At 41.4% G+C, this 21,999-nt stretch overlaps 1 protein-coding gene across 1 annotated transcript in view; it reads right to left on the reverse strand.

Moving 5' to 3' along the window:
- Positions 1 to 1,469: 1,469 nt before the first annotated feature.
- znf710b (zinc finger protein 710b) overlaps positions 1,470 to 21,999 on the reverse strand; it is a 35,282-nt gene continuing 14,752 nt past the window's right edge. The window contains exons 2-5 of the mRNA XM_061668220.1: positions 8,226 to 9,797; positions 5,231 to 5,422; positions 4,973 to 5,144; positions 1,470 to 3,257 (exon numbers count right to left, since the gene is read on the reverse strand). Coding sequence (XP_061524204.1) covers positions 3,079 to 3,257; positions 4,973 to 5,144; positions 5,231 to 5,422; positions 8,226 to 9,755 — 2,073 coding nt within the window. The 5' untranslated portion in view covers positions 9,756 to 9,797 and the 3' untranslated portion in view covers positions 1,470 to 3,078. The remainder of the gene's footprint in view (positions 3,258 to 4,972; positions 5,145 to 5,230; positions 5,423 to 8,225; positions 9,798 to 21,999) is intronic.

Here is a 21,999-nt window from a genome sequence, read left to right on the forward strand (position 1 = left end):
TCCTTTGGAGAACACAAATTACTTGTCGGTTGTGCGCCACAAATCATGAAGAGCCGGTCTCAGCCCAAAATTCCAGGGCCATTTTGTTTGTCCGATTTCAGCCCTGACTACAATAATACAAATGTATTTCAGTCAACTGAGTCTCATGGCTTCAAACTAGTATGTGTGACAGACGGTCATATGAACATGAAGAAATCAATTTGTAAGCCCTATAAAAGTACAACTTTGGGTTTGCTGAGTTTCTCAAGGCCTATCCTCACCAACACCGTCAGCCCGGAAATAGGGTGAATCATCCATCCATCCATCCATTTTCTGAGCCGCTTCTCCTCACTAGGGTCGCGGGCAGGTTGAATCGTTTAAAAAGAAAATCAATGTCAATTTCCTGTTCATAGGGAAGTCACTTGTTTAGGGATTTAGTCTGGTTCAAGCGTGCAATAAATTACATTTTCAAGTTTATGGAGGAGGGGCCTGAGAGGTGAAGTCTGCACTCTGCAGCCAGACCCTTCTCGCTTTTAGCCACTAACTGAACCCTAAAACACTTACCTGTTCATTTCCAGCAGATGTCGACATTGTCATCAAGTGTCACCACTCACATAACATGAGATGTACAGTACCATCCAAAGGAGGGTATCACATTTGATCAGAATGGAGCTGGCAGTTCATGTTATTACCAAACATGTTCACTACATTGTCTTTATAATAAGATGCTAATTAGTAATGTACTCTGCGGGGAGTCAGAATAATAATTTACCAAGGACTATTGGATCCAGCCACACTGAAAATACAAACTATTAACATTTCAGGAGTAAAAAGTCAGCACTTTATTAGAATTTTTTAAGGGTTTTTCAAAATTCCCGCATTAACAACGGTCTGCGACAAGCAGCTTCAGTCTCTATAGAGATTTGCTATATAGGATAAATCATGTCATATCAAGTGTTTATACTGATGTGACAATTCATTTCCTATTTCATTGTTTCTAAAACTGTGACTTAACAGAAGGCAGCTATATTGTTGTACCCTTATACACGTATTTTTATAAAAATACTCATAATAGCAAATTTTTTTTTTTTTCTATTTTGACATCTGTCTTCTCTTATATAACTATTACAATTCTTTCTCGTAATGACTATTCTCGTAAAAAATAACTAGGTTGACCCTTTTTTGTATTACTAATACAAATTGCATTAGTAATTTATGACTGTTTTCATAATTTACACTTTTTCTCATAATTTATCATTTGTTGTAATATATGACAGCTAATTTATTTCCTGTAATATTACTTTACTAAGAACTGCATCATTAGTGTTACATCATCTTCAAATTACAACTTTTTGTCTTGTAAAAGGACAGTCCTTGTAATGCTGTAAATTACTGTTAAACCAACCCAACAATTGTCATTTTATTGTAAAATATCAGCTTTTTTCCCCATCATAATATTCCTATTCTTGTAAAATTACAACTTTCATCGATTTTTTTAAAATTCATTGACTTTATTCTCTTACACTCTCATCCTCTCCCTGTCTTTCAAAAGAAAGATCCCAAAACAAATGACATACAAGCAAGTCATTTAAACTAGATTTTTTTTTTTTTAATTATTATTATTATTATTATTAAATAATCCATGGTCACGTTCCATGACATTTTAGTTCCTCATCAACTAATCCAGTGAGTCCCAACCATGGTGCCCTAGACCGAGTGCAGAATCTTTTTGACCATATCATCACTTTTAGGCATATTGTACAACAGAATAAGTCATGGCTTCCTGCGAGTTAAGACTATCATCGTTTTGTTGAACAGGCCCAGATTTCACACGGAGTACCTATTTAAATAAACTGAGACAAGATCCTCGAATGTAAAATAGGTGTCTTGGCTCAATCAAGGTTGGGAAACACTGAAGTAGTCGACCGTTGCTGTGGTTGAGTGTGCATATCAAGACTGACTGACCTGCATGGCAGGACAGGGGGAGCCCACCTCTCCACAACAGAATCGTCAATATAAGCAGGACCTTCCACAGTCCACTTTTAAGTCACTTTTTTTTAATATGTACACAATCTACACTTTAGGAGCTTTTCAATCAAATATGTGTCTTTTGAATTTGAATCGAACAGAAAGTAAAGTGAAAACAGGTCAGCTGAAAACCGACCTCCCAAAATGGTTCCAAACTGCAGTTGAGCAAAGTTTACAATAAAATAAATCATATTGCCGGTGCTTATGAAATTCCTTTCCTCCAGCTCACTGAAGATCACCGTCTTTAAAACAGGGGAAAAAATCATGTCTGTGCAATTATTCAAAATGTTAAAAAAAAAAAGAAAATAAAAAAGGTTATATTGTTCATGTTAATCTAAACCGCATATAAACCTTTTTGGGGTGAAAGTCTGAATGGTGTGGTGGGGAGGGTTCTGAAAGTATTTGTACTTCAGTGCCCACACCACCAAGATTCCTGGGCCTCTCAAAAGTAAGAGAGAGGGGGGGCTAAGATCTAACGGGTGGACCAAAGGGAAGAAGAGGAGAAAAAAAAAAGGGAGCGCTATAATGAAAGAAAGGCCTGTTTACAGATTTTGACTGCAGGAATTAATCAAATAGTGAGGACCACTATTGCCTTCATTTGGTACCAGGGCCTAACAGAAGATGATGACTAGTAATTTCAAGAGGTCTAGGAACCTTTGGGGTGTGGCGAATATTTCCGATTGGATCCTTTCAGTTCCAAGTGTCAAGAAATACTTCCTGGAAGTTGCGGTGGAAATGCATTGAGAGAAGTGCACATAAGAACTGTAATGTTAAGTAAGTGCGTTCAAACCTCAGAATAAGTGGGGACTATGTATTAAACACGGTATTTATATATACTATATAGAGTGAGTACATAGCCGCTTCAGTCCAAACAATAAGGGTTGCTTGTGCATGAAATGAATCACATCAAATGTTACTGATGGATGTGGAACTTTTTTTCTTCTGTTTTTCTTTTTTTTGTAACAAATCCACAAACAACATACAAGGCTTGAGTCACTGGCGTCCCAAAAATGAGCAGCTCAAAGTCAAAGCTGGCCCCAACACCCACCCACCCCACACACTTGCGTCCACTCAGGGTGTGGTGTAGGTGTTGGTGTCCTTGCCAAAGTTGTAGTACTCCTCCATGTCGTCCATGTTGGCTGTGGTCAGCTTGGTGAGGTTTTGCGAGCCGCTATTGTCCATGGTGTCCGCCGACGTGAAGCTGAAGTTCTGGCCTTCATATTCTGCCTGGCTCTCCATTTCAGGAAGTACTTTTGTATAACAGAGGAGAAGAAACACACTTTGATAATACAATGCAGGAAAATAGTATACAATGCAGGAAAATACTATAATCAAAATATTTTGTATAGAATCTATTGCTGTCCAAAATTATTTTTGTAAAGCAATTGCTGAGATTTGTATAGCAATTTTTCTAAATGTGGTTTTGGGCAATAATTTGAATAAAAGTTCCACTAAATACTAAATCAGTCTAATTTTATGCTTTTCTACCCGAAATTTTAAAACACTTTCCTCCATATACATAGAATATGTTATGTATAGAGATCATTTTTACCTTCTAGGACAGCAGAAATCCTATTGTGGCAACCCTGCATATTGTTTATGAGTCTATCCCTACTGTACAACATATTTTGGGGAACCCATTCTCACCGATCGTTTTTGTGTTCTGGCCAAAACAAAATCTTTTTTTGTGGCATTTTAGTGCCAAGTAACCATGTTTAAGTGAGTTGAGGAGGTTCATTTAGACAAAAATGATGCCTTTCTGTCATCTTTTGGCATTGAAAGGCAATTACAGTACAGCATCAATCTTTTTGGTTTACTCTGGACTAGGGATTGACTGATTTCAGATCTTGTTTGTCAACGCTAAAGTGATGATAGTTGAGTGGACGTCTATTAAATTGGGTTACAATTATTATTATTATTATTTTTTTTAATTTGTATTGTTGAATCTGAAAATTACATCTGTTTCTCCTGTTCAGGTCAGGTTTTTATGCTCAGTTGATTTTTGAAAAATCGATTAAATTTTTTATGATATCGGTTGATTTTTGTTAATATTTCTCATCTGAGATAGGCTAAGAGAAGAAAAACCTTTTCTAACAGTTCATTAATCAAATGTTACAAACTTCGGTTACTGTAAATTGACTGAATGCGAGTGTTAGTGTATTTCAAATTTTACAAGGAAGGACTCACCACCCAGGGCTTGATACTGCGACCAAAATAGTTGCATATGTGACGCTTTTTTCAGTGTATAGTATATATAATATATAGTATATAATTTTAAAAATTACAGGAGGAGGGAATGCTCTCCAGTAATGTATATTTAGCAGTTGTGTTATGTGGATTGTTGCAAGAGTTTTAGGAGATCTGAATATCTGTAAGACGAAGTTGTCTGAGAGTGACTTGTCATCTGATAGGTAAGTTAGAGGGTGGGGCAGCTTAAGAAGAGTTTGCTGTGTGTCTGCAGGATGAAGGCTTGAGTAAAAAGAGTTGTCGGCATCATTAACAGTTTATTGTCACAATAAAGAGGTTTTTGATCGGCCACTGCTTGTCTTCGTTTTGCCATCTTAGTAGACGTTAGCGTATATTGTCTGTTACAGCAGGTGGTTTGTGACATCGCTGACGTGAGGACTAGTGTTAGCGGATACCTTTTCAGATGGCCGTTCATTGCACTTGTGCTTGTTATATTTGAGGATAGACTTGCATATTTTACAAGTGACTGTGTTACCGGTCTCATTTTTAGTGAAATATTCGCACGTTTAAGGCATCGCTGCTTGTTTGATGCGTCAATCGACCAACAGTTGATTTCGGTGAGGCGTCCGTGTTATTAATACCAAAACACATGGTTTACGATTAGTCGACTTCAAGCTATCATCGTCATCGTAGTGGTGAAGTTGGCGCGGACGACTAGTTGGTTCAACCCCTACTCAGTGCGTTGAATCAAGTTTTTCTCAGGAAAAGCGCCACTCACCTTGTCCTTCAGGTGACACATCCATGCCGTGCTTGACCTTCATGTGCCTGCTTAGGTTGCCCTTTAGATTGAACTTGCTGGTGCAGTAGGGACACTTGAAGGGTTTACTGCCAGCGTGTAGATGCATGTGGCCCAGCAGGTTGTACATTCTGTTGAATGACTTGCCACACACCTGCAAACAATGAAACATTTTTTTTTTTTTTTACTATCTATGGTACCAAAATATGATGTGTGTCACTGTGCTGGGCAGGTACTGACCTTGCATTTAAAGGGCTTGACGGGCAGGTGGACAATCATGTGGGTTTTGAGCGTCTGCTTCTGGATGAAGCTCTTGAAGCACACGTGACACTGGAAGGGCCGCACACTGTTGTGGATCAGCATGTGTCTCTTGAGGTTGGCCGACAGCGTGAACTCACGGGAGCACACCTCGCACTTGTGCCCTTTCATGCCCTGCAAAGACCCCCCAAAAATCTATCATTTGACATGTAACATGCAGGGTTTAAATAATGAGCTAATAATTATAAGTATAAACAAATGCAAGATAAACATGCCTTGACAAAGACAACACAAAGTCAAATAGTGGTTGATCCTCCCTTCTATCTTTGTGACTATTTTAATGTAACCAGGGATGTTCCAGGGTTTCCCACATTTATTTGTGGTGGGTCGCCATAATTCAATTTTGGCAAATAGATTTGGGGTTTTACTGCATGGAAATTGTGCAGCGATGTGCTCCTTTTGTGTGCCTGCTAATGATCCAGACCACCGATCTCCTTTCTGATAAGATACTGAAAATACAGTCCCTCAAATGACTGAAGGATCAATATTTAATTTTGAGAATCGATGATCTGGTATCAGCGGCATCAACATTTCAGACAGTATCGATGCTTCCCCACGCCAGTGACGTTGCTCCAGCCGGCGTATAATGGCGTCTCGTCATAGCGAAAAAGACTAAGTGGAATTTAATCAAAGCTTGCAGCGCCGAGCACAGCTACCTCTTCCCACACGTAACTTAACTCAGTTGACTCCTTTGTCCACAATTACACAATTTTGAAGTTATGTAAATGATTTTTGTGAAACAAATAAGGATACTTTGCTTTTATCTGAACATGTTTCCATTATGTCTTTTAAAGCTATAACTCGAGTCAGTCAATCTTTATTATATACAAAGCTACAGTGTGCTAATTACGTTAGACTACACACATCATGCATGATCCAGTGCTATCAATGTAAACGTTAATGTAGAGTAATGTAAATGTTTGATTTTTATTTATTTAAGCGATTTGATTTTCTTAATTGAAATATTTTAACGAATAATAAAATATTCCACTTTTTTCTGTGGTGTTGCATGTTGCAGTGTTCTGGAAAGGTTTGAGGAATGTTGCAATGGTGAATTTCAAGTATTTATTTATTTTTTTATTAATATAAATGGTGACCAAAATGGGCTCCATTAGTTTTTCAAAAACATAACCTCCTGCCTCTGGCTCGGTTGAGTTAATCCGGAAAGCTAAATGGTCCAAAGGGGTGCTGCCTACTTTGCCCACCAGAGAGAGCACACATGAACAGACTATAAGAAAAGTGGTCTGGGAGACTTCCAAGAGGCCGGCAGCATCATTGAAGGAGCTGCAGGCATTTCTGGCAGGTTCTGCCTGCTTAGTACATCCATCCATTTTCTGTACCTCACCAGGGTCGCGGGTCGTGCTGGAGGTTATCCCAGCTATCTTCGGGCGAGAGGCAGGGTACACCCTGAACTGGTCGCCAGCCAATCGCAGGGCACATAGAAACAAGCAACCATTGGCGCACACATTCACAACTAAGGGCAATTTAGAGTCTTCAATCAATCTACCATGCATGTTTTGGGGATATGGGAGGAAACCAGAGTACCTGGAGAAAACCCACGCACGCACGGGGAAAAGATGCAAACTCCACACAGGCGGCGCAGGGATTTGAAAACCGGTCCTCAGAACTGTGATGCAGATGTGCTAACCAGTCTCCCCCCGTGCCGCCCTGCTTAGTACATGTGACAAGAATCTCCTGTCTTCTCCATATTTATGGGCTATGGGGAAGAGTGGCAAGACTGAAGTCTTCACTTGCAAAGCATTTTCGGTAATGTGTGGTCCAATGAAACCAAGGTTAAACTTCCACCCATCCATCCATTTTCCGTAGCACTTATCCTCACGGGGGTTGCGGGTGTGCTGAAGCCTATCCCAGGTGACTCTGGGTGAGAGGCGGGGTACACCCTGAACTGGTCGCCCGGCCAATCGCAGGGCACATATAAACAACCAGTCACACTCACATTCACACTTATGGGCAAATTTAGAGCCTTCAATTAACCTACCATGCATGTTTTTGGAAAGTGGGAGGAAATCGAAGTACGCAGAGAAAACCCATGCAGGCGCGGGGAGAACATGCAAACTGTACACAGGAGAGGCCAGATTTGGCAATTTCAAACAATGTTGTTCGGTGTCAAATAGATGCTAGCTGTGTGATGAACGGTTGGTAAATAAAGCGAATTAAAAAAGTACAGTACAAGAGCACTACACTGTCTAAACCATAAAAGGACTAACTGACATAAAACAGCATTTTAACAACTATACAATGGCGCTAGGCATGCTGGGAAGTCTTCTGATAGTGAGCCACTGCTTTAATTATGATGCCATCGTTGACGTCACCGTGGCGGCTTGCTGTCAGAGGATGTCCCAGCGTGTCTATCGGCGTTGTGTAGTTGTTAAAATGGTGTTTTAAGTCAGTCAGTCCCCTAAACCCATAAATAGTTGTGATAATGTGAATGTTAATCTTATGTGTGGTTATTCCCCCTTTGCAGCTGTATTTCTTAACTTTTTTAAAATGATCTTGCACCAGGAATGAACCTGTTATCCGGGAACATAATCACTCTAGCTTTCAGTACGTTGCGCAAGCCAGCTGTTATGCCAATGGTCACGTGGGAGGTGGAAAATATCTCTGTAAAGCCGCAATGTCAAAACGAAACACTAGGGTGCATCGCAGCCTCAATACTTACACACAATATAGGAGTTGATGAACATTTTAAATGTGAACCTAAATATCAGAGGTGTGGACTCCAGTCACATACATGACTTGGACTCGAGTCAGACACTTCGCGACAGGGTTGGGTCCCTATCAATTGCGAATAGCAGAGGGACACTGTACCAATTTAAACTGCACTTTGCTGCTTTTTGGAGAGGCAGGGTATACCCTACCTGTCAATCACAGCATTGAGAGACACAAATAGGGGTACCTTATGGGTTAGCGAGTGCTGGCGTAGGTGGTGCAGCTGCACAAACTCCAAGCCACACTGGGAGCAGGTGTAAGGTCTGGGACTCTGGTGCTTCAGCAGGTGGTTCTGGAGCTGACTGCGGTAAGCAAATGACTTGTTGCACTCGGTGCACTGGAAGGTGTGAGGCCCCTGGTGGCTAGTCTGGTGGCGCTTAAGGTGGGCATAAGTGGGGAACTCCAGGCCGCATTGCGAGCACACATGGCAGCGGCCGCGCTCGTGCTTGACCTCGTGCGCGCGCAGCTCACTGGGGTAGGCAAAACCGCGGCGGCAGAAGCGGCAGCTGTACGGCTTGACGTCGGTGTGCTGCAGCATATGGCGCTTCAGGTGGCTGGTCTGCGTGAAGCCCTTCTTGCACACGGTGCACTTGTGCGGCCGCGTGCCCTGGTGGGTCAGTAGGTGGGTCTGGAGGTGGCTAGGCTGCTTGAAGAGCTTGCCGCAGTGGGGGCAGGCGTGCGGCTTGATGCCGTTGTGGCCCAGAATGTGCGTGACGAGATTGTATTTTGACGTGTACGACTTGTCGCACATGCGACACTTCCAGCGCTTCAATCCGTCGCCCACGTCCACGCAGTATGACTCGTCGATCTGGATGTTGATGTCCAGGCGGTCCACCCTGCGGCCGCCGTGTCGCCGGGGGGGTTGCGGAGGCTGAGGCTGCTGGTGCTGCCCACCTCCGCCGCCGTTACCATCCGTCCACATCATGTTCTGGCTACCGTCTTCGTACTCGGGCCCCATGGACATTTCCCCCGAGTCGTAGCTACCCACTTCGCTGGTCTGGAAGTAGCTGCTGATGGCTTCATCTTGCTGGTTAGGCTTCAGCACGTTGTTGCCCTGGTGATCTACCTCCTCCTCACCCTCGCTGACACCTCGACTGTGGCCCCCCAGGGGACGCTGGCCCTGCAGTCCTCTGTGCTCCCCTCCTCGGTGGGTCACCTGGGTGGGAGGAGGGTGGACGTGGGTGCTGGCTTGCTGCTGGTTGGAGGCCTCTCGCTCACACTCTGAACAGTTCTTGTTGGTTCCTCTCAGGGTGGCCGGGTCCACTTGAACCAACCCCCCCCTGGGAGCCATATTGTTAAGCATGTGAACACATGAGGTCATGACCGAGTTCACCACTTCCCCTTTGATGTGAGACACAGTCCCGTCACTGCCTTGAAGGGCATGGCGATCGGGGATGACCATTTTAACATCAGGGTGCTGAGGTGGCCCCTGCTGCCATCTTCTCTGACTGCAGCTGGGTTGCATCTGTCCGTCCTCCGCTAAATTATCCCCAAGGTAATCTCCGTTTGCACCGATTAGCTGGTCTGCGTACTCGTAGTCCACTCCGTCTACTGGTTGCGCGGGCGACTCTTTGGGCTCACCAGTGTAGAAGCCGTTGGGTGCAATGGTTGCGCCGAAGACTTCATTCTGCGAGATGAGACCTAGCACGGCAGCCTGGGCCAAGGACAGCACAACGACTGGATCTGTTTGTGTGCCTGTGTCCACCAGCCTGGCCATTACCTTGGGCTCACATCTACCCAGGCGCCGGCTCGCCTCCTCCTGCGAGACACAAAGACACAAACACTCAGTCATGACAATTTTTGTGGTTACAAATGATGTACAGTGAACTAGTTTGCACCACTTCCAGTGTACAAGCCAACCACAGGAGTAAAGTTGTTTTTTTTGTTGTTACTGTTTTTCCTTTGATTGTTTAATATTTTTTGCCAACAAGAGTCGATCCATCCATTCTCTAGAATGCGTAACTTGTTCAGCGTCGTGGGGAGCTGGTCTCGAGCTGCCAACCTATAGAAATTTACTTCCTGAATTTGTCAAAATTTGTCAAAAATAGCGTACCCCGAAGCAGCTACCCCCTCTCTCTTTTCGTCACAGTGGCTGGACACAGCACCGTACTGGCCGGTTATGTCGTACGCTGGATTTTTCTCTCCCCGAGTACACAAAACAATCAGTGTTACGCCCATAAGAGTCACCGTTCTGTGATTTACGTAACAAAATATGGACATTCCGTAACATTTGGCAGCTCTGCTGGTGTCTATCCCAACTGACTTCCAGCAAAAGGGAGACTGCACTCTGGAATGGTTGGCAGTCAAACTCAGGGTACATATTGAGATCGAAGACCAATAAAGGATGTTGGCATCAGCCCTAAAAATCACACATCGGTCAGGGTCTACTAAGAACACAAGAGCACAGACATCTGCTGGGCAAAGTACTTTCCCTGTCGCGTGATGTTATTTCGAGCCAGAGAAATCTTCTCACTTGATGTGCTGCTGGAACAGCCAGGTAACGTTTGCACAACTTGGCCAAACGGGGAAACCTGTCCTGGTTCAGGGTCCACCACAGCAGCAGGCCCTGCATGTTGGGAATTTGCAATGTTTGCAAATAATCAGGGACCTCTTCGTATGCGATAGAATAATTCCCCACTTTCCTTCCACTTTGAGCCAAAAAACAAAATTTTCAAAATCCTGCTTGAGCCTGGATTTTTTTCCCTTTACTGGTTCTCCCTCACCTCACTAAAGCTGCACATTCTGGAAAAAAAGACAATTTAAATCAATTAAGATATGATTGACTAATTTCATTCAGCGCACTCATCTGTTGCTGGAGGAGGCAGAGCAAAAAACATGTGATTAGCACCTTGTCTAAGTCACGCTCTAAACATAATTGTGGAGTAGTCAAGTCTGTAACAACCCCAAATTCATACTCATGTTTACAAAATCACTGAGTGGGAACTGAACTTATGCTGACTGCACTGAAGTCAGGCAAGTGTACCACTACACCAGTGACTTTTTTCTGTTGCTGTTTTTTTCATTTGATTATTTTATACTTATGGCCTAGAAGAGTTTCATACAAATATTTACGGTAATTATAACTTGACTGTTGCAATGGCAAAGATTATCCTGGCTCGGGGTGGGCAGTGGCTGCGTATTTGGGGTACTGACAGATAATCAAACCTGCACCATCTGCATGTGTTCCAACTTATTTACAAAATTGAGTTTAGTTGGCAAACAAGTGGTTATCACGTCTGCCTCACAGTTCTGAGGTTTCGGGTTTGAATCGCAACCTTCCACTGTGGAGTTCGCATGTTCTCCCCGTGCTTGTGTGGGTTTTATCCGGGTACTCCTGCTTCCTCCCACATTCAAAAAACAAGCATGCTAGGTTCATTGAACTCTAAATTATTACCCATAGGTGTGAATGTGAGTCTGAATGGTTGTTTGTCAACCGTATTTGCCCTGTGATTGACTGGTGAACAGCACAGGGTGTACCCCCTCTTTCCAAAAGTCCACTAGTATAGGCTCACGTGCCCCTGAAACTTCAATGAGCAAAAGCACTAAAGAAAATAGATGGAATGATGGGTTACGTTGGTGTCACAGGAACGAAACTGGTTTAAACCAAAGACCCCCTGTATCATAATTCATCTGTACAGCTGAACTGAAACCATGCGCCAAATAGTGTAATCATATTGGAAATTTCGCTCTTCTCTTATTGGTTGCGAGGATGTAAACAGGAAGAATGCTTGCTCTAGTTTTGTTGTGCAAGGATGTAAACAGGAAGAATGCTTGCTCTAGTTTTGTTGTGATCTATCGCAGTATTTGCACTTGGCAGAGGTGAAAACAAATAGGGACTCATTCAAGTAAATGAGTAGTAAAGAGACACACACAGTAGTAAATGAGTAGTAAAGATACACACACAGTAGATATTTCTCGTAGCACCAAAACATGGCAAGATATTCTCATATATAGACACTGTGTGTACTCCTCAAACAATCTTCCAACTGAGACACCATCTCTGATCCAGCATGTTCACCGTGTGTACTATGTATGTGTGTTGAGGGGGATTAGATGAGCCACTGAGCTACACTAATCAACAAACACAGCATACGAGGGCAGGAAGGGAGATTAAGATAAAAACAATGAAAAAACGTGACCAAAACATGACAACAAAACAGAGATGAAGAAAGAAGGAAGCAGAGCGAAACAGGGTAGAGAGGAAGAGAGAGAAGGAGAGAGAAGGGGGAAGGGCAGAGAGAGAGGGAAGAGGAAGATGAGTGCCATGCTACAGGAGGAAGAAAGATATGTAGCGAGACAAGGGAAGAGGAAGAATGACAAAAAGACAACAATCATACTGCATGAAAGCCCTCCTTGAGGACCAACTGGAACGAACTTTGAAAGCACCTCAGTAAAGAATAGTAGCCATTAATGAAGTCAACGTTAACTCACCACACTCCTCCTTGCTGTGAGGCTTCAGGTGCTTTAAGGACCTCATCCCTAAGAGCGAGAGTGCCGAGTGAGATGAGGCTCACTTGCTATTTATACGCCAGGACGGACGGGAGGCGGGACCTGTATCGACCTGCCTCCCTTCATCCCGCCCAAACATATGAACCAGCCGTGTTTAAAAAACAAACAAAAAAGAAAAAAGAAAAGTAACAAATGCCTCACAGATACTCGCTAAGGTGCATTTTCTGTATTGTGAACATCCATCATGTATCAGTCTAGAAATGTGTTGGGAGGGCGCAGACAAATGGGAGAGCGAAAGATTGTGTCAAGTGACTGACGTGCAGAAGCAAATGAAGGATGAAGGAGAGAGAACAGAGAGGGAGGGGAGAGGAAGAGACAGGGGGGAGGGGAGAAGGGGAGCAGGATGTGGTAGGAAAAAAAAATAAAAAGGAAACGGAAGCTTCCTGGCATCACACCTAATTCCTGATCGTCAATCATCAGCCAAATAAGGCAGAGAGGGGAGAAAAAGGTGTCAAAACTGCTACATGGTGCCAACTGCAGGCCAAGAGGGTCATGTTTATCCTGCCAGTGATGCAAGTTAGACCATGGCAAAAGGTTTTAAATAAACTGTTAATCTCACAGGGAAAGACACTAGCTGGACACATGATTAAGTACACAAGTACTATATAATGAGATGCTCTGTAAGAGCTGTTTTGAAACATTAGCAAAGAAAAATGCAGTTATCCTGCACAGGGTAAAAGAGGTATTAATTTTGTTATTATTATTATAGATGTCGTTTGCAGTGCTGTAGAACAGTGTGATGACAATCATCAATCCATCCATCCATTTTCTGTAGCGCTTATCCTCACTCGGGTCGCGGGCGTGCTGGAGCCTATCCCAGCTATCTTCGGGCGAGAGGCGTGGTACACCCTAAACTGGTCGCCAGCCAAACACAAGTGATGACAACCACCGAACCAGAAATAGCATGATGTAGCGATAGCATTGCGCCACAAGTGTTACACACCTCTCAATCCTGGCTGCTCAGGACAATATGACTAAAGTGACATTACCACAGCAACAACAATGGCGAATAGGCATTGGCCATTTTTAGATTCTGAGTGTATGATAAACGTGAGCAAAAATAATTGCAGTATCACGGTATTACAATTACAACTCTAAAAGGTATTTTTAAATGTGTGTCTATAACATTTTTCCACTGAGCGCACTCTTTAGGTACATTTAAAATAATTAAAACAATTAAAATAAGCAGACTTAAAAACATAAATCAAAATGTAGTACAACAGTAAAATTACTTATTTTTCAGAAAATTACTAGCTACTTCTCTGCTCTTCTCCGCTTTGTAAGGTAACATCAGAGCAGAAAAAAAAAACCTGATGTTAGCCATGCTAGTTAGAAAGTTGTCCACCTCAGTAGCGAGGCTTGAGTATTTATTTCACCGATTGAAGATGTGCTAACTCTCTTTGCTGGTTGCAATCATCCATTTTGCGTTTTATGGTAATTTATGCTGTTACCTTGAATTTTTCAAAGAGTTATAGGGCGTGCTCTCGCAAATGTGACATTGTTTTAGAAATATTGCCTCTTCTCGCAGACACTCTTCGGAAGCATGTTTTGCATAGCCGTTACCAACCCGCGGTTGGTGGGTTGGTAATGGATATGCAAGGTGGCGGTATGCCTCGCCTCCGCCAAGAAGCGCAGCTTGGTCTGCCAGAGAAGAGGAGGCTCAAGACGAAGCGGGCTCCCAGCGCGACTTGCGAGGGGCACGAACAGACGAAGGTAAGAACAAAGGTAAAGAAGTAACGCTATCACAAAAAAACAAATATGTCACCAAACAGATCCAGAAGTTCGAACAGATTGAATTTATGTTATATTACGCTGTCTCTCTGTTGACATAGGTAGAAAGCTAAACACGTGCATAGACAGTAACTCGCACTATGTTCTTGCTGCACGGAGCGGTTCTGCTCATTAGTTGACAGCAATGACGTCTCATTCACACGGATGAATATTGAAAATTATTTCAAGCGAATCACGAAAAAGCCTCGTCCTGAGGACACACACCAACATGCTGTAGAGTATGCGAGTTCAGAAGCAACAGGTGAGACTTAGCACTTAACACAAGGCTGGCCCTAATTTATTTTCTCATTTGCCTTTATGACTGCATCAGCAAACAAACACACAAATGCTGCATTTAACCCAAAGTGGCTCAAAAACTCACTTTAAGTTATGGCTGTATGTGACACAGCACAGTAAATTTATTAGCTGCATTACTGTATATCTTCAGTTATTAATAACCATTTTTTGAACTTTTTTGTTCATTTTGTAATTGTATTATTGCTATATTTTAGGGATGTTGTGTCAGTTGCGCAGAATGCACAATCCTACAGCTAAGAATGGTCCAGGAAGGAGGGCTTTGTTGAGTTTGGAGCAGAAGTTTACAGAAAAGACTACTTGGACCGGCCGGCATATCACCACAAAGCACCACAAGGACAAAGTATCTCTCACACTCACTTTTCAATCATGATTAGGGTAAGAGCATAATTTTAATGACTAAAACGATCTTTCAAACTTGCTGTTATGGGTGCAGTTTTGACAGTTATGTTTTCAATGAATCCTTTGGTGAAAACATCACTCCACAATCGTTTACAAGAAGAATACCTGGCTGCCTGCTTCAAAATATCTGTCAATGGACACGATCCTGTGGACATAAATTTTGAAATATCTTTGAAATATCTTTTTAGGAAGGCATGTAAAATTCAATGTTCCAGTGAAGAGTGCAAACTCTGCAAGAAAATGTAAAACTTGTTACATCTTGTGATTTGTTATGTACCTTATTTCTTATTTACTGTAAGTAAGCCATTTTATTTGTATTGAACTTTCCTTTATTTGGGGTTTGATATTAGTTTACATAAATATATAAGTTATATAAGTTATATATATATATAAAATATATAAGTTATATAAGTTAGCAAATTCATTTTTTTAAGTTAGCAAATGTAATTTTTTATTTAATTTCTTATGCTATTCGGTGTTTGTGTAAACTCAACATGTATTTGTTTTTAAATGCATTTTATTATTAGCATCCATTAAAATAAAAGTACAGTATTCTTTTAAAATCCAAATCTTAACTTTTTTTTTTTTAGGGTTGGGGTGGTGCCCACAAACATCGATGCGCAAGAGGAGATTCCCCGCCACCTCCTCCCAACGCTCCCATCCGGGCCAGCCGGCAGGTGCCCACCACCGCAAATAGATTCCAGTCCTGTGGGAAACGTATAACCCACAAACTTCCCGGCTTCCAGAGGTGTAACAGAGCCAGGATGATGATAGAAAGCCAGGACCGCGTTGTGAAGTTTAACACCTGATTCTCACTTCTCCCGCACTGTTGTGTTCAAAGTAATTGAAACAAAAAGTACTTTGTACATCATGCCAGACGCTGGCGTCATCAATTTATCTAATAGTCGGATGCCAAATGAAAGCGCAGTTGGGGCAATGTCCTCCTTTACTGTATGATGTGTGAAAGGCAGAGTGACAGAGTCCAGCTCAAGAGTTTGACCAACTCTAGGGTTTGATGTGAAGAGACTCTCCTCGCCGAGGCACATGCAGAAATCTCTCAGCTGAATTAAGGGTGAAAACCCAATTTGTTTTAGTTTCAATTTAACATCGGTTAACCTATTTTGTAATTCAAGAATGTTAACAAGCATAATGCACAATGTCAACTGCCTTCATTGAACCTCCCTCCTCAACTTCCCTAAAAATTACATTCATCACATGTTAGGTTGCATAGTTTTATTATACAATGGTTAATTCCATTTTACAATTGTATGACAGTAAAGCATGGTAAAGGTCCTGTATTTTGGCTATTTAGCCCTCCATAAAGTGACTAACATGGACTTAGTGTAAAAGTGTCAACTAAAAAAAATAAAAAAAATAATTCAATATAAAAAAAAAAAAAAAAAAAAAAAAGAAAACCTTGGTGTTGTCGAGAGTGTACAGCAAAAGCCCCTTTGCAGCTACTTCTGCTTGACCCAGTTTTGTATCACTGTCATTATTTGGCAAAGACCGCCCCCTTTCCTCTGACTGGTTGCCTCCGTGTAGAAAACCCACTTGAGCGCACACGTATTTGATATGTTGACCGGGCTGGTAGGGCTATTCGCTAGTTACGTAGATAAGCTCGAGAAATTCGGATGACCTGATTTCAGGCCTCCCAGCAGAAAAACCTCTGGAACTCAGGAATGCGTGGACAATTTTAATTTGTATTTCACATGTTTACTGAGGCACCATAGAGACAATATTGCATGCCAAGTACAACCCGAATTCCAGTGAAGTTAGGACGTTGTGTTAAACATAAATAAAAACAGAATACAATGATTTGCAAATCATGTTCAACCTACGTTTAATTGAATACACTACAAAGATAAGATATTTAATGTTCAAACTGTTCAACGTACAATTGCAAGGAATTTAGGGATTTCATCATCTACGGTCCATATCATCATCAAAATGTTCAGAGAACCTGGAGAAATCACTGCATGTAAGCGGCAAGGCCGAAAACAAACATTGAATGCCCGTGACCTTCGATCTCTCAGGCGGCACTGCATCAAAAACCGACATCAATGTGTAAAGGATATCACCACATGGGCTCAGGAACACTTCAGAAAACCAATGTCAGTAAATACAGTTCGGCGCTACATCCGTAAGTGCAACTTGAAACTCTACTAAGCAAAGGAAAAGCCATTTATCAACAACACCCAGAAACGCCGCCGGCTTCTCTGGGCCGAGCTCATCTAAGATGGACTGATGCAAAGTGGAAAAGTGTTCTGTGGTCCGACGAGTCCACATTTCAAATTGCTTTGATAATTTTGGACGGCGTGTCCTCCGGGCCAAAGAGGAAAAGAACTATCCGGACTGTTATGGACACAAACTTCAAAAGCCAGCATCTGTGATGGTATGGGGATGTGTTAGTGCCAATGGCATGGGTAACTTACACATCTGTGAAGGCACCATTAATGCTGAAAGGTGCATACAGGTTTTGGAGAAACATATGCTGCCATCCAAGCAACGTATTTTTCATGGACGCCCCTGTTTATTTCAGCTAAGACAATGCCAAACCACATTCTGCACATGTTACAACAGCGTGGCTTCGTAGTAAAAGAGTGTGGCTACTAGACTGGCCTGCCTGTAGTCCAGACCTGTCTCCCATTGAAAATGTGTGGCGTATTATGAAGCGTAAAATACGACAACAGAGACCCCGGACTGTTGAACAGCTGAAGCTGTACATAAAGCAAGAATGGGAAATAATTCCACCCACAAAGCTTCAACAATTAGTGTCCTCAGTTCCCAAACGTTTATTGAATGTTGTCAAAAGAAAAGGTGATGTAACACAGTGGTAAACATGACCCTGTCCCAGCTTAATTGGAGCGTGTTGCAGCCATAAAATTCTAAGTTCATGATTATTTGCTAATTAATGTATTCAATTAAATATAGGTTGAACATGATTTGCAAATCATTGTATTCATTTTTTAATTTATGTTTAACACAATGTCCCAACTTCATTGGAATTGGGGTTGTTCTAGAAAGAGTTGGTTTGGCAAAATATGTCCCCTTTAAAATATCACTTGAAACATGGCCTGTGCAGTTAAATAAAAGGTATTATGATGGCGAATGTATGACCCTAGAACTGATTCAATTTGTATTGAAATATAAAATCAGGTCTCCCAGAACTGATTCCGAGGTTCCATTGTAATTCAAACATCTCTATGTACAGCAGACATTGTGACCACACTATGTCCTTGTTGGCAGGCCATGTTCATGTCACATTCCTGATCCCGCTCATAGAAAGAAAGCCACGTTTACACACCCGATGGCTCGGCATTCCCTTCAACTAAGCACCTCGGCCTAAACCTCTCAAACTGTGACTCTTTTCTACCCAGCATTTTGGACAAACACTTTGTAGAATATTTCCCCCCAGGCATTCTCCCATTTTTATCCCACTTTGAGATATGAAGTACTGTTAAGAAACTGAGAAGCACAACATTTTAAGGTGCACCACATAAAAAAAAAACTATGACTCTGGTGGGATACTATACTATAACCTAAACTACTGTAGTTCTTAAAATAGTGGCCAGTGATGGGGCAAATAAAGGAGCTGTCTATTTGAGGTAATGAGTACATTTCTTTTTTTTAATCAAGTAGACAATGCACCTGGCAATTAAATTAGGCACAGTGTATATTACAGAAGAGGCAATTATTTGAAGAGATACAGTATGAAAAGTATAAGTAGTGTTTTTCCACACAAAATCTAGTGTGAGTGTGATGTGGCATTAATTGCCATTTTTGGGGAGTGCGTTGCCACAGGGGTTTCACACATACAAGCAGCTTGTGAAGTGATGCTTGTGAAGTGATGTGGATTAAAAATAATAATAATACAATATAAAATAATAATTGTACATGTATTATTATAAATGTATTATGTAAACAATTGTACATACAATACAATAAACAATAATTTTGTGCTATTTGAGTGAATGTGCACTACATTCTTGTGAGAACGTGACCATATAAATCATGTACACATAACAATACAAATTAAGATCAGAAACTAAATAAAATGTTAAAAATCATTTGTAAAATAATACATACAAATAATTTTAAAACTAACACAACAAATAAAATTGCATTTAAAGGGCAGAAATAAATAGCAGCTCCTATTGTACTTTTATATTTTGAACCAATCAAATTATCAAAACGTGGCGAGATCAGGTCTACTCTGAATTTTTCTTTGCGCAAATCACATCACAATATCTTTTGATAAATTTACTTATTTATGGATTCAAAGCTCTTATACAAAGCACTGGATAAAGTCTGATTTTCATACTATCGATTGGGGTGTGCTCTAGCCACTTGTTGAGTGCATATGCAAACACCGGGCAGATTTGACCATGGAGTAGGTGACTGGAGGGTTAAATAAGGAGACAAATACGCACAAACCTGATCAACATTGAGCCTGAGTCTTTGTACTTGTCAAAGTTTGTATTTTAATTGTCACACATTGTGGTGGTGGAGGGGGCTGGAATAAACAACAAGATAGAGAGAATAAACAAGATAGAGAGAACAATGAGGAAAGAGAAAGAGGAAAGCTGCAGAGGACAAAATGGGGGCACAATAGAGGAAGAAGGGGAAGAGAGAGAGGGAGGGAACAGATGATTGCACAGAATGAAAGAGGGATTTTGAAGGGGAGGAGATAAAGAGAACTGGGGTGGGAGGGGTGAGGAAGAGAGGCGGCAGTGGGGGAAGGGAGGATGGAGAGGAAGGAGGGAAAAAGCAAGCAAAAAAAGGAAGGAGGGAGGGAGATTGGGGAAGGAGTGCAGTGTGGGAGAGAAGGGTGATATGATGGAAATGGAGTGAGAGCGGAGGGGAGAAGCAAGAGAGAGAGAGAGAGAGAGAGAACGGTGCTGAAAAGAGGGGGAGGGGAGAGAAAAACAGAGAGGAAGAGGGGAAAAACAGTGAACAAGGGAGGGATAGAGAGCACGAGAGAGAGTAGAGAGGGCAAGAGAGAGAGAGAGAAAGAGAGAGAGAGAGAGAGAGAGAGAGAGAGAGAGAGAAAGAGAGAGAGAGAGACGGCACAAAGCAACGCCTCACAAAAACATGGCTGCAGTGAAGGGAGAAAGGGGGGGAAAGGAAAATTGTTGCTTTGGTTGCTCTATTTTTTTCTTCAACACACATCACAATTAACCACTTGTCACCTGTCACCACCAGGCTGGAGTGCTATTCATTGTGATGTGTTCACAGACCTTTACTGGACACAACATTCGGTTCACGTGCACAATTTACAACAAAGAGCAAAATAATGTCTCATACTATATAAAGCTACACTAATTAAAAATAAATAAATAAATACCTCTCGCTTCAAAAGGACGACAACCACAACTCAAAAGCCACAGGCAGAGCTGCCAACCTATAGAAATTCACTTCAAGAACAATTGGTCCAAATTTGTCTATATTTAGATATTTTTTTAATTTTGTCAAGAACAGTACTGCGGGACAGTTATTGCAGAACATTATGTAAAATAATTTTGTATATTGTTCATGTGCACAACATAATCATTCATTTATAATCGTAATCGCAGCCTGGATCAAAAGTATATGACGTACCATCGTCAAAAATATTTATGTCTGTGGATTAACAAGCCTTTACCGATTCTGTTTTCAACCGTAGTTTAAAAAAAAAAAGCAAGTCTATCAAATCAGATTAATAAGATCTCAAAAGTCAAAATTAAAACTCACCACTATTTTGCAAGCAAACAAATTAATATAATAACATCCAACAATAAGACTGGATTGGATAGTTTATGCATGAGCAATAGTTTAGGATTCTATTTTGTACAATGTACTTCATCAACAAATGTCTTGTTGTATTTCCTGTATCCACTATTGCTGCTGAAACAATGCAAATTTCCCCCAATGGGACTAATAAAGGTTAGATTATAAATATTTTAGGGCTACAACTAACAATTATTTTAAGGCAATTAATCTGTCGATTACTTTTTCTATTAATGAATGAATCGGATAGAAAAACTGTTTTTAATTTCCATTCCTTTATTCAAAAACAGGACATTATTTCAAATTGACATTGCAGACAATGCACAAATTGAGTATGATTCAGTTTGGTCCATAATGTGAGAAAATAGGCAAAAATGTTGATCATTCTTTTCCAAAGTAAAAGCAGATGTTGGCAAATGTCTTATTTCGATTATACACAAAGATAATCAGTCTGCTTTTATTGATGACTATAGGATTCTGAGAATATTTACTGGTGAGAGGCTGAAATTATGAGGATTTGGACAATTTGAATTTATACAAGGTCTCTAAACGATTAATTGATTATCAAAATATCGATTAATTTGATCATAGATTAGTTGTTGATTAAGTCTTTGTACCTCTAATATGTTTATTAATATTAATATACTTTTAAATTTACTCAGGTTCTCAGGTGACGAACCCCAATTACAATGAAGTTCAGACCTTGTCCATCCATCAATCCATTTTCTGTACCGCTTTTCCTCACTAGGGTCGAGGGCGTGCTTACTCATAGCTCAGATGACTCTGGGCGAGAGGCAGGGTACACCCTGAACTGGTCGCCAGCCAATTGCAGCGCGCACATAGACAAACTACTATTCACACTCACATTCACACCTATAGGCAAATTAGAGTCTTCAATAAACCTATCATACATGTTTTGGAGATGTGGAAGGTAACTGGAGTACCTGGAGAAAACCCTCGCAGACGCAGGGAGAACATGCAAACTTCATGCAGGAGAGGCTGGATTTGAACCCGGGTCAACAGAACTGTGAGGCAGATCTGCTAACTAGTCGTCCACCATGCCGCCCTTAGAACGTTGTGTAAAACATAAATAAAAACAGAATATGAAGATTTGCAAATCCCTTTTCACTTTGACCTGTATACAAAATTCAAATTCTGAATTTGAAGTTAGTTCATTCTGTGCTGTGACATAATCCCTA

Source organism: Phycodurus eques, chromosome 2 (assembly GCF_024500275.1).
Source record: "Phycodurus eques isolate BA_2022a chromosome 2, UOR_Pequ_1.1, whole genome shotgun sequence".
Taxonomy (NCBI): domain Eukaryota; kingdom Metazoa; phylum Chordata; class Actinopteri; order Syngnathiformes; family Syngnathidae; genus Phycodurus; species Phycodurus eques.